The sequence below is a fragment of the Podarcis liolepis genome, assembly GCF_965112155.1.
Source record: "Podarcis liolepis genome assembly, chromosome: 11".
Lineage (NCBI taxonomy): Eukaryota > Metazoa > Chordata > Lepidosauria > Squamata > Lacertidae > Podarcis > Podarcis liolepis.
In genome coordinates, this window is record NC_139565.1 from 29,202,794 (window position 1) to 29,216,726 (window position 13,933).

At 39.0% G+C, this 13,933-nt stretch overlaps 1 protein-coding gene across 13 annotated transcripts in view; it reads left to right on the forward strand.

Moving 5' to 3' along the window:
* The window catches only part of MCTP1 (multiple C2 and transmembrane domain containing 1), a 175,046-nt gene that overhangs the window by 148,342 nt on the left and 12,771 nt on the right, over nucleotides 1–13,933 (forward strand). For all 13 annotated transcript variants that reach the window (XM_083465204.1, XM_083465211.1, XM_083465210.1 and 10 more), the window contains one exon: nucleotides 5,060–5,113. In XM_083465204.1, coding sequence (XP_083321330.1) covers nucleotides 5,060–5,113 — 54 coding nt within the window. The remainder of the gene's footprint in view (nucleotides 1–5,059; nucleotides 5,114–13,933) is intronic.

Genomic DNA, 13,933 nt, shown 5'->3' on the forward strand with positions numbered 1-13,933 from the left:
TGAGGGCCAACAAGACCGGTTTGATTGCCATAGCCAATTCAAAGGAAACATAAAGCCAGAATTGAATGGAGCCAAAACTAGAGTATATTCAGGGGGGTAGGAAATTGAAGTTAGCACAAACCTAGAAGGCAGCCAAGGGAGAGGGATGACTGTGAAGCACCAGGTCCCACCTGCCCCTGAGGTTTGGCTGGCCAGACCTTTAGTGTGGCGGGCCCTGCCTTGTGAAACCCCTTCTTGATAGAGGTTTGGCAGGAATCATTCCGAATCATTTTAGACATCTTTTTTTAAAAAAGAAAAGCCTGTGTTAATCAAGCAGGCCCTTAAAACCCAAAATCTTTAAAACCCGAGACCTGTGATTTCAGCTGAATTTGGGGAAACCACTTGAAGCATCCATTGTGTCAAGCTATTTCAATTCCTTTTGTTTGATTTGCTCATTGCAAACAGCTGAAAGTCTGCAAATTTTTATAATAAACCTGATTTGCAATGGGAGTTGAATAATTTCAATTACAACTGTATGAAGGTGCAATTTATAAATATTTAAGTGAAATAAATAAATCTTGGCTACATGGGGGGGGGGTGTCAGACAAAGGCCTGAGTCTCATCTGGAACCTTTGAACTATAGGAGTGTTACCAGTGACCTGTAAAGAACAAATCCTTCAATTGCAAATACCTGATTCAGGAAAATAACTCAGAGACCCAATGGTGTTGGTTCAACACTCTATGTATCTTACTGAATATAAACTGGATGAACTTCTGTCTCCTTCCAACCAGTGAAGGCTGGTCTATTAAGGCAAATGGGATGCTGCCCCGTCAACTTCAGTCTGCCTTCAGCCAGCTCACACTTGCCATTATAACCAGTTCAGGGTGGGGAGCTTCATCCCTCTTATTCTCACACAGTGAAGATGAGGATGGGGACAAAGCTAGAATTCGTTGGTTCTGCCTGTCAATTGGACCTGGCTCTACCCACTGTTGGGTTTCCTGCCTTCCATCCTCCCTGTTCCAATGGGCATCAGTCACCACCACTTCTAACTATATAATTACATGATTTCAATGTATTCTGCATATTTCAATTGCAATTATATCTGCTATGTTGGGATGGATATGGGCATCTAAGCAACTTATGTGTCGTGTTGTCTGCTGCCTATTTCTGTTGCATTTGTTATGTGTATACTATGATGCTTGCATTCTGGCAGGAGGAAATGATATATGGTCTGAATGCTGTCATACAAATAATTCTGTCTTGCTTTTTTGTCAATAAATACCTTGCAAAGCAGAAAGGGAAGAGGGTTCTTGAGCCATATTGTGTAATTTATGGCTAAACAGTAAGCACAATAAAGAAACTCGTGTGTAATATGTGAGACCATCTTATGTGTGCTCTTAAGTGTCATCTATATTCGTATAATAATCATGGATCAGCACCAGGAATTAGGTTCTTTCAATATCTTCCACTGCTATGTGTCATATACATCTGTGACAAGTGACATTACAGAAGGTCATGTCACTTTTAACTGCTTGCATTAGAGCTTTCTGATTTCCCCGGTGCCTTTCCTTTGTTTGATTAATAATGCTGGATTTCAAGCAAGGTTGCAGACAGCAAAATTTAAAGCACAGATTCTGAAGCAATGTTAAGCATTTCCCCCCCTACATAAACCTTAAGTAAAATACTGTTTCCTTAATGTTTGCCCTATAATATTTTTTTCGACTATTTAGATGCTATGCCATCCAAAGGTCTGAGAAGGAACAGCAGTGCCTTATAAAGCAAAGCTGAAATGATCCTAAATAACTACAGAATAAATGCAGTTGAAATGTATATGCTGTGGAATAAACTTTCTCTCCAACAAGTCGGCTGCATTACTTGCATTGCCCCCAATAACACATGAGTTATTTGAACAGAAAGATAGAACCAAAGACAGAGGATGGAGGGAGTGTTGTTCTCTCACCCCTGAGAACCACACTTTGGTTCCTACAACACCTTCAGGTGATCCTTTGAATCGACAGTGAAAATGAAACATTGATGGCCTGCTCCAGCACAAACAGTAGCAGAAGCTACATTAACACTCATATTTTTGGCACTCCTCCTGTGCTGCTCTTTTCAACTTATAAGGATAAAAGGAAGTATTGCTGTTTAGTGGGAAAGCATTGCTAGGAAAGGGATTGAGGGGGGGGGCTTAAAAAAAACCAAGTAAAAATAATGGTCTCTAAAAAGTATTTGTATAAGTTCTTCACACAACTCTATAGACTTCCAAACTGCAGTTCACATAGAAACCTAGCATACAGTGGTGCCCCGCAAGACGAATGCCTCGCAAGACGGAAAACTCGCTAGACGAAAGAGTTTTCCGTTTTGGAGGTGCTTCGCAAAACGAATTTCCTATGGGCTTGCTTTGCAAGACGACAATGTCTTGCGAGTTCCTGCTGGTTTTTCCCCTCCCCCCCTTTTTCTAAGCCGCTAAGCCGCTTATCAGCTGATCCGATCAGCAGATAAGCCGCTAATAGCGCTAATCCGCTAATCCGTCAATGGGCTTGCTTCGCAAGACGAAAAAACTGCTAGACGAAGAGAATCACAGAACGGATTCTTTTCGTCTTGCGAGGCACCACTGTATAAGGACTTCAGTAGCGTGTGGTCAGTGGACTAGGGGGACTAGGCTAGTCCCCTCAATGTTCCCCTGGCACTTCCTTCCCAAAGCCTGGGAAGTTTCTGTCTGGCTTAGAGAGGAAGATGCGATGCCTCTGGCCTGAACTGTTCCCCTATGGAAAATTTCACTGCATGCTGCTGAATGGCTTCTTCCTTACTTTCTCCATGACTTGTTCATGAATTCCATTTCCTGTTAAGGACAAGCCAGAAATATATTTTCTGATTCTAGCAAGATCTTCCCATCACCACTTATGCCCTTCCACTTCTCAGCAATATGGGGAGAGAGATGGCTGGGAAAGAGAAACTGAAAGGATAGAGGCAGGCGTGCTTCATTTAGTTTTTTTAGCTTTCATCAAGAGTAGTTGGGAGGAAATGATCAAGGTTACCTACCCCCGCAGTATTATCAAGGAAAGGGTAAAAAGACCAAATAGATTTTCAGTGAGAGTTTGCTCATCACAAATAATGACCAATTTGGGATGGAGATTATTCATTGCCACAATTTATTTCTAAAAGGGGAAATACTTCTTTCCATCGACTGCCCCTTCTCTAGCCTACACTGTGTATATCCATTCTCTTACAAGCCTTAGCAGTCACCTCCCCCCCCCAGCTATTTAATAGGGATAACTACTCACAAAGACTAGTCAGCTTAATAGGCAAACTTCTCTATCATCGAATCACATAGATAGCCCTGTTCATAATCTGTTCTGAGAAAATGGCTAGGATTAATCTCATGTGTAGAAACAACCTACGGTATAGATTTTCCTGAATCTTATACTGAGGTAGTAGTTACTTTGAATATTTCTAAAAAGCCTTCTTACACATAGAATTTAAGAAACCAGGGTATTTTATACGGTTATTGTTAGTAGTAGTATTTATTCATCTTTGTATCACATGTCATTATCAGATATATCTATGCCATGCATAATATTTCAATTGGAAACCAAAACAATGAAAACAAAACAATTTTGAGGCGAAATATATTAAAGAAATAACCCTCGCCTTCTGCATACACTGTATTGTTCATGTGAGAGTGTTGTTAACTCCTACCTTAAATCTAAACTGTTACAAGGGTTAAGCATGCAAAGGCTTTTGGTACATATTGGCTGTTAATACATATATCAGAAGTCATGATAAGTCATAAAACAAGCCATAGAGAATTTCTGGTTTGCACATTCCCCAGCCCTCCATTCGTTTCCCCATTTCCTACAACCAGGAGAATGTGTTTTGGCTCTTTCACTTCCCCTTTTGATCAACTACAGCATGTTACTTAGTTCAGACTTGGAATTGTGCTAAAATTTTACTATGGTAGCTTCCAGTAGCTACCGTTCGAAGATTGTTTGAAATAACCATATTAATCTTAACCACAGTTTGTTCGTCTTGATAGTATGGCAAAGCACAGTTAAGTAAAACCAAATGCAGCAGTTTCTGGATAAGCAGGGGGAGGGAAGAAGGGAAGTGAATGAGCCTGATGCTCACTGCAGCTTGTTGCCACAACAGACCGTCAGTCATGGCCATATGGCCATAGTGTGATCATGCAAAATATGGTTGCAAACTGTCTAGTAACTACAGTAATACTATAAATAATACAGTGTCAACATGCAAATAGTGTCCTGTTAGGTGAAGGTCGCAATCTTTCAGTGGTTGAAAAAAATCTACTGTTTCTTCAATTCCATTTCTATGCTTCTCAATGTGTGCCTTTTGTATATCTTAGTGTTCTAGCACTCAGTTAAGGAGTCCTTGTCCTTGGACTCTTTACCTTCAGGGACCACCTTTTACTTTGTTTTTGGTCTGCTATATATACAGTCGTACAGCTTGCTTTTTACAATGATAAGTTAGTTTCCACCCAATCATTGCAAATCTCCTTTCAGTTCAAGGATCAATTGCTTGGCAGGGCTATGAGAGTCCTGGAAAGGAGATCACAGCTGCTTCACTCCTTTCTGGTTGCTTTGCTCTAGGGCTGTGCTGACCTAAGCCATAGTTTGCCTTAGTGTGCCATCAAAATCCTAGTTTTGGCTCTAACCATGAGCCATAACGAAGGTTTGTCCTATATAGGTTACTCCTAATGGTTTGTCCCGGAGAAGTATACCACAAGTCTGGGTTCAAATGACATGCTAAACCAAACTATGACTTAGCTGAGTGGCAAACAGCAGCAAAGTGACGAGTGCAGACTCGGCGTGCACATTCATAATGAGCCATGCTTTTTTCCTAACATAGCATTCAAATCAGGGCACCATCTTGATGGGATTGTATACAGGACAAAGCTTTTCAGAGTATTACCATCGTTTGAATCTGTAGGTTAAATTTTCCTATTGTGCATTTATTTGGAAATATTTAATAAAGATTTCCAACCACGGAAGGCTTAATGATTTGGCAGAACAAAACACTACCTTGTTGACTCATGACAACTACTCCTGTTTGTGTCTGCAGGTAGTGGAGGACATGCTAGAGGACGAGGAAGAAGAGGATGACAGAGATGACAAGGTAATTATCTTTCCTAGCACTTGGGTACCTGGGGATAGGAGAATTTAGACATGACACTGTTCTTGCAGACAGTTAAAAAGGAGCTGAAGTGTTTTTAGTCCAGAAAATTGGACAGAGCTGTTTATCATCCTAACAATGCCAGTGTATATTGTAGGGAGGGAAAGAGGACTATAAATCCTCCCTTTTTTGTCCAGAGCTGGGTCAATTTTTTTTTCCTCCTACCAGGAACAAAAATAATTCAGCTTCTCTGGAACTTGATAGCTGTTGTGAAGATAACTGCAGTGACAACTGTTTTTGAAGGACAAAAATTTGTCCTGTCTTGAGTATTACAAATAGGGCTGTACTTACTTGTGGGAAGAAATGTTGTAAAAATAGAAAAGCCACACTGTTTGAAGGTGGTCTATTGCCATCTATAATTTTCTGAGAATTACTTGGCAGAAGAATGTTTGGTGCGTGTTTCACTCCGTATGATATTTAAATAATCACAATTCTCATGGGCCTCTTACAGATGGATTTGGGATTGGTGTTGTGCAGCCCAGCATCAACCTAAGGGACTATGGTAGCTCTTTTAGCTCTTGAGAATGTTGCTCAGTTCCTAGGTTGCTGGTCAGGTCGAGGATTTGCCACCACAGTAAATAACAGCTAGTTTATACAGGTTATTGAAGCAAGCAATAGGACTGCATGGTTGTCCCTAGAGGGGAGGGAAGAGGCACAGAGAGGAAATTAGAATGACCTTGTAAGAGTGAAGCAATGGCATTAGTTGGCAGGACTGGTTTGTGGGGAAGTAAAAGTACAGCAAGATAAATGTTTTGTTGTGTTTTAAGTTTTGAAATGAGGGTATTTATAGAGAAAAGTATTCAGATTCTTTTAAAGCACTTCACGTTAAGTACAGAAAACATTGACCTTTACAAACGTTCTTGTACTTCTGTTGTAATAAAGCACTGACTTTTTTTAAGGCTAGAGAAAGAAAGAAAAAGTATCTTAATTTATGCCCTTGACCTTTGTTGCTAGTAGAGATGTACAGTTCTGTACCGCTATAAGAATTCGTAGGCTGGCAGCTACTAAACATTTCAAGTGTCAGAAAATTCACTGTGATTAGTTAGCCCTTTGAACAATTAAGGTCTGTGTTTTGAAAGATGAAAATTTGGACTATTTCCTTATTATCTTAACATTCAAGAGACAGAGATAGCATTTCCCCCCCTATACACATTTAAATCATTTTGCTACAAGCTGCAATCATGAAATAACGTCATACCTAAATTTTCTTTGTGCAAAGCCACGTGTGCTTTCTTTCAGTACTACATAGTGTGTATATGTCTGGCAACAGAATATGTGATTTATTGTGAAGGTCAGCCATGTAGATGTAGTGAGCTTGTATATTAACTCAAAAGCATTTCTCCTCTGATAAACGTAGGTCTGCTATCCATTTGTGAGTATTTTCCTCCTCTTGTTCATATTTCATTATAATTATAGCATATTATATGGGAATGTCCAGTAATTTTTGTATCCATAGAAATAGCTTCAACACCTGCAAAATGTATACACATAAGTACTTCTAATATACCCTTTGTTTAAATAAATCTTAGCTACTTAGTAATTAAGGAATTGACCTATTCTTTTTGTTACTAAGTAATCAAGAAAAGTATTTTATTGTCTTGTGTAAATTACTTAACAAGCAAACCATACTAAGCTAAAAATAGCATACTATCTGAAATGGTATTTGGCAGTCTGAACCCAACAAAATGGTTCCAAAATACTTCTTGAATATAACTACTCAAGCCATGAATATATGAATTCAGTGCTATTTATTCTTATGGGAAAACATTTAGACTGAATATTCACAACATAATGTTCATAAGTGTCTGGGTTTATGTAACACTATAGTTTGATGCAAATAATGTACACAGGATTATTTTGCAAAGCATTCCTAGAGACTAGACACTGTATTTTTAGAAGAGAACCTTTACATTTGCAGAATTTTAGAAGGATTAGTTTTAGTTCTCCTCCATACCCTAAACTAGACTTGTATTGCATGGATAATTGTGTATAATACACAACAAGAGTGAATTCACACATTTTAACGGTGTGTATAATACAGTTTTGAGAGAAAACAAATGTAAATTCTGCAGTGTTGATTGATGCTGACCTCTAGCTCTCATTACTTTTCTGTTTTCTCATTTGGTAAAATAGCAAAGTGAGGTCAGTGGGTCCCCTTATAGAATAAAAGTCAAAAGATTAATAAATGTGCCAAAGCCTCACTTTAATTGAAGCTGAAGCATATGTTGCAAGCATATAAAATATGTCCCAGATGTTTGACCATGCCAAGTAACTTAGTTTTCCCCGATTACCACAAGGCAACTATTAGTCCAGTAACCTTTGGACTTGGGGGTAAATAGGGTATTACATGGCAGACAACAAGAGCACCTGTTTTCCATTCAATAAAGACCTTTGGCAAGCTTTGCCTAAACTGCGCCATATGTTTTCACTTAGCAGATAGTTGGGTGATTATGAAAAGTGTCTTTCCTCAGAACTGGTATAGATATTTGCCTCTTACTCAAAACGAATGGATAACTCCTTGACTACTTCTAGAAAGCCTGTGTGGGCACTTCCTGCAATAGGTTTTTAGATGAAAAGGGTTTTCTCTCTGATGGCCCCAAAGAAACTGTAGATTCATGAGCAGAATAATTAACCTTTCTGTGATATATGTTTGTTAGTAGCCTATGAGGAGCTTTTAAGTGGCTGGAGAAGGGTAGTTCTGATAAATAATCTTGCCCACTCAAATATTACTTCAGTACTGATCGCATTACATTGTTCTGACTTGCTCTTCCACTGATGTTCAAGTCATGTACCACGTAACACTCTTATCTTGTTTGCTGTTATCCTGTTTAAAGCATTCTAAATATTACATATTGAATATCATTCATTGAATATTATTACATATTATATATTGAATATTCAGTTGGTTAAATTCAAATCAGTGGGTGATAACCAGTGTCAGTCATACTCAGAGTAGATCCATGGAAATAAATTGAGTTAAGTCTGTTCATTTTGACAGGCCTACTCTGAGTATTACTAACATTGGATATAACCCAATAGGTAAAACTCAGTACTGCTAGACTAAGCCCCAAATGTTGCAGAATTCCAATTTCCTACATATGTAGCTACCGCTTATTCTGCAAATTCCTCCCTCTGACCACCTATTCCAGCTGTGCCTGCATCTTGAACTAAGGGGTGTGATCAGCTCTGCTAGTGTTTCGTCAGACAGTCAAATAATTTGAAACTCCAGATCACCTCATCAACGTAAGAATACCTGCCTGCCTTGTGTGATGGCAAAAGCCATCACCTATTTGATGCCCGCTGGTTGGCTCTGGAATCCTTCAGAAAGGACAGGATGAAAAATCAGATACAATAAAAGATAACAGAAAAATTGTTTGGTTTCCACAACCCCTTGGTCCAAACAAGCTACTCTTATAACTTTGACTTTCCCAATATGTACTTAAATTGGTGCTGGTTTTACTTGGGACAGTCAGGAATTAATCATGCCCATCTTCAAAGCCATGTCTCTTCACAAATTTTACAACTCTGTTTCTAGGGGCTGTCACTCAAATTAAAAATGTCTTGTTTCTTGTGTTAAATGCAGAATTAGCCATATTAACATTTTCTTCAAAGTGTTAATAACTAAAAGACACTCTAAGCATCACTTTTGAAAGCAGCCTTGATCTATCATAATGCAGCAATCGTTCCTGATCTCACATTAAGGCAATTGACATCAAAAGCAGCACTGTATGGTTCTGAATTAACTTGCAGTAGCCATTCTGAGTTCAGCATTGAGAGATCACATTTGGACTTGTGTTAGTCTCTCTGGGACTGTGGGTTTGCAAACTATTGAATACATTACTCTGATTCTTGCAAGGAGCTTTTTTTCTCTCGTCAAATATAATATACATAACAGTGATCAATTTATTGAGTATTCCAAGTATAACGCAAGTCATATTGAAGGCAGTTCTTAACTTTATTAACTGTTTAGGAACATAAACTAAATTAGATTTCTCTCTTTACTAAAATGCCCCTGGATTTAGGGAACTTGTTACTTAAATGTATAGATAAACGTTCTAAGAATGGGTTTACAAAATAACACAATGGAAATATATTTGCTGGGAATTTCTGAATCTAATGAGGTTATGTAATTATTTATTATAGAATTAAACATTTTAATTACTGTATGTCCAAGCTCTGGACAAGGACATTTTAAAACTATAGCCCTGGAGTATTAAAGAGAATATTAAAAATGAACTGCTTGTTAAAAATAATTCTCTGCCCATCTCTAGTCACGATAATGCTTCCTTAACACACACACACACACACACACACACACACACACACACACACGGTCAGTGCCAGGTTTGCCCTTGTTTGCTTTCTTTCCCATCAATTGCATTCTGACACTTTTGCCAAAGGTACACATTTCCCACAATTTCAGATGTCCGCTTATGTCCTTAGTTGGCACTTAAGTTCCATGTTCCAAGTAATCAACTTTCTGATATATAAGCACAGTGGCTTAGTTTGAATGTGATGCTAACCCAAATTATGGTCTAGCACAAGAATGCAAGCATGTAGAGAGATCACTGCCATTTTGACAGTTCCCCTCTGATAGTTTTGCTGCCATGCTGAACTAAGCCATGGTTTGGTTTGGGGTGAAAAGGAGTCCTTCTGTGGAATGTATTTGTTCATACCTCCTAGGAACCTTCCACTAACCAGCTCCACCCATTATATCAAAGTTTCTGGCTTGCAGATGGGCCTGAGCTTATACAGGCACACCTTGCGCTTTACAGATACTGCTCTTTATGAGGGCACGGGTGCAGCTGTGGGCAGCTCAGCTGCTTCCAGGGAAAGGAAGCCTCCTGCTGCCATCGCCCCTCTTCTGACCTGGCTAGGGCTAGAGCTTGGTTTCCCCCCCTGCAGCCAGCAAGCCTGGCTTAATAGACTATACTATAGTGTAAACATAACTTTTATATGCACTGGGAAACTTTTAAAAAATGGTGCGACTCACTTTATTGCGATACTTGTTTTATTGCGGTCGTCTGGAACCAAACCCAGCATATCTCCGAGGTATGCCTGTACATTTTTCTTTTCGGAAATTAGCCATTGGCTATATAGGTGTAATTCATGCTGGTGAACAACCAAGATGTTAGAACTAATGGCCATGAAGATTAATGGGAAAGGAAAATTAGATCTGGTCTTGAGAATTTTCCTTCTGTGAAGTTTTATTTGTTTAACTGTGCTATATTCTTTGGCTTTCTTACTCTTCCAAATAGGGTCATATACTGGAAGATTAGTAATAACTGCTTCCATGCAAGCTAATTCTGTGGTGGTTCTGCATTGTGGAAAAAAGTGTGTTCTGGTTATTCTTGGAAGCTACATATCTCATGACATTTTAACTGGCAGGGACTAATTTAATTTGTTTGAGTGTAGTATTTTTTAAAAAATGGTGCAACTCTGATTCCATAACGTTAATCACTCTGCCTAATAAATGGTGAGTGCCAACAGGATTGAAGCTCATTTGAGACCACAGACAAACAAGAGGGCAAAACCACTGAGGACTGAGTACGTTCAGTAGCCACAGAATATTAGAATGGCAGCAAGGAAGTTCAGAAATGGTTCTGTGACCAGCTAGGGCAGAATGGTGGAATACCTTCCTTGGTGTGAACGTCTGTTTAAAATCCTCAACAAGAGCATTCCTTTTAGTAAGGAGGATACAGTGCGACATCTTGTTGTACGTCCCACTTGTTTCCTGCCTGTTTTTCTGCAAAAATATTTGTGTTGACATAAGATGTTTTGTCACTATACACCTGAGAAAGAAAGAAAAAGGGGGTAATACCTTCTTAAAATGTTAGTGTTGGTTTGACTTGGGGTCAAAATGTGCAGCAAGAAGAGCAGGTTTTTAAAAAACATGCTCATATATAAATATGTTCAAGGATGGATTATCAATGGCGCAGTTGTTGATGTTTTCAAGGGGCCCCAGGATCTGACTTTACTTTTTTTAAAAAAGGAAGTTAGGCAGCCCTCTCAGAAAGAAACTTAGGAGGCAGGCAGGTTCAGTCAGCCTCACTCCTTCCACCATTCTGCCTTTTTAGCCAAGGAGTTTCTAATTAATCAGATTAGTTTGTAATTCCTTTGTTTGGGATATGACACTTTCAGCGACTTCCACATTCTATATACAAGCAAGCACTATAGCCACCAAGGGAGGAAAGAAGTTGTTCCTCTGTGTTCCTTCAACCGCCTGCTGCCCCCAGAACCGGGAATGTGCAATTGCAAGTGGATATAGAATAACTGAAGAAGGGGGCAGAACTTTTACATGTATGCTCATATCTTCCGGTCCCAGTTCAAATTAAGTGAAGGGAGTTCACTCATCTCTACCCAAAATGGCCTTGCTTACCATCAGTGGTATCTGCAAGACCTGGCAAGATGCTTTATGTGCATTTTCGAGGTGGTAATTTTTTTATAAAGAGTATCAATATGCGTAGAGGTAAATTACAACACTATTTCAGTTTCTATATTTTGTAGTGGCTATTTCCATTCACTACTCAGCATTGTGGAAGTTACTCAAGAAGATACCTAATTCATATATTAATACTTCATTGGAATAATCAACAATTCTTTCTTTCTTTTTGAACAAATCAGTATAGTGTGTTTGCTTACACATTTCTTTGGGGTACATCATTCCCACTATTCTTCTGACACTCATTCTTCTAAATATATACATTTAGAATATGAGCTGTCTAGCCCTCTTGTATGGCTGGAGCACTTTTGTGAATAAGTAGGTTACATTTCTTAATCTTTTCAAGGGTTTTTCTTTTTAAGAGACTTTCCTTTTCAGTGTCGCACCCTCCCCCACAAGTACATTTCTTCTGCTTTTGCCCTGTGGAAAGAAATTAGAACTGTGATTTGGTATGCTAAATTACCTGTACTAAAAACTGTAATTTGCAATATTAAGTCATCACTGTCATAGTTTTAGAGTTCTTTCCTCTTAAATCAACCAGCCCTAATTACTTTTTTATTATTAAAGATGTTCATAGTGGCAATGAAGCTAGCTGAAAGTGTTAGTAACAGTAAAGTGTATTGCCCACTTAAACCTATTCCAAACAAATTGTATCCTTTTTTGCATTATAAGCCCATAATTTCAGTTTAAGCATCCCCCCCCTCTTTTATCCTTTACCTTTCTAATGGTATCCAAGCATTACAATCTGATATCATGACATTGCATCAAGTTGGAGGGGTTAGTTAGACATTAGTATGTGTATTGAGCTCAGGATACTGCTACAGTGGTGCCCCGCAAGACGAAATTAATTCGTTCCGCAATTTTTGTTGTCTAGCGAATTTTTCGTCTTGCGAAGCACGAAATCCCATAGGAATGCATTGAAAATCAATTAATGCGTTCCTATGGTCAAAAAAAGTCCAAACAAAGCCAAATTTGGTACAACAACAGTTTATTAACTGCTCTTTAAAGTCACACATAATGTAAAGAGCAGTTCAAAAATTTAAGGGAAAATAAATTAACTTTATAAACAAAACATGTCTTTGTTTTTAGTCAAAGAAAAAAAAGTCGCGAGACGTTTTCGTCTTGCGAAGCAAGCCCATAGGGGAAATTCGTCTTGCGAGGCAAATCGCGAATGGAAAAACCTTTCGTCTAGCGAGTTTTTTGTCTTGCGAGGCATTCGTCTTGCGGGGCACCACTGTATATAATGTACACGAATATGCAAAGCTTTTAATTCTACTTGGTGATTTCCAGCAATCCCCTCTATTGGCTGCATCCCCCTTAAAACTGTTTTTGAGGGTAGGGGGATCCTCTGAAATGAGATACTGCATCGGGAGCTGCAGTCAGTACGGGGGATTGCTGAAAATTTGGTGCCTTGCCATTTGTGTGTGGAGGCTCTTTCTGCTAGCCCAAAACCACCCTTGGATGCTACTAGAGCTGGACAAATATTTCAGTTTTAGTTTCTCCTAGCTTCTAACTTTTCAAGTTCAGTTCACCTTTCCACAGCAGTCTGCAATAAAGAGGGGTTCTCATGAAAAATCAGCCACTTTAGTGTCTATTTCTCCTAACTTACACCTCTTTGTATGCAATTTGCCTAATGTGAACATTTTTGCAAAGCGTTTTTGACTAATGTAATGCATTTCTGTATGTTATTTTCACTATTATATGCATGCTTTTACCCTAGTATATGCATTTTCGTTGCACATTACCTGGCTGTGGAACTGCATTGAATAACTCAGAAAGGGGCGAATTTTGAAGTATGTCTATGTTTCAGTTTGCATATCGTTTTGCAAAATGCAAATTAGGCAAGTTCGCTTTACATGGGGGATTTCTACCCCTTCTGCAGATACAACCTGTTAGGAATGGGCCTGAGTGAGGAAGTTCCCAATTGTTCCTACCATGTTTCTTGTTCTTGGTTAGAACAACTCAAGGAGCAGTTGAAGGTCCCACGTAGCCTCTGCCTCTGCTACACTAGCTATAAGAATCAGCACTCCTCCCTTAAGACAGAAGCAGTTATTCTGTGTGCCTAAACAAATGGTAGCTTTATCCATGATAGCATTGCATTCTGTGTTTTTGGTGCTGCTTTTCTAATTCTTATTCTCCATTTAATAGACTGCCTATTTGTAAGGTTTGTTTAATGCTTCTAAACATAGCTCCAGTGTGTTCTAGCCTTTCCCCCTCCTCCCCCTTCTTCTTTGGGCTCCTTTTGTATTTAGCTCATTCCTTCTCATGCTTGTGATCTGTGTCCTTATTCCAGGCAGGGCAAACCCCTGTATTTTCTAGTC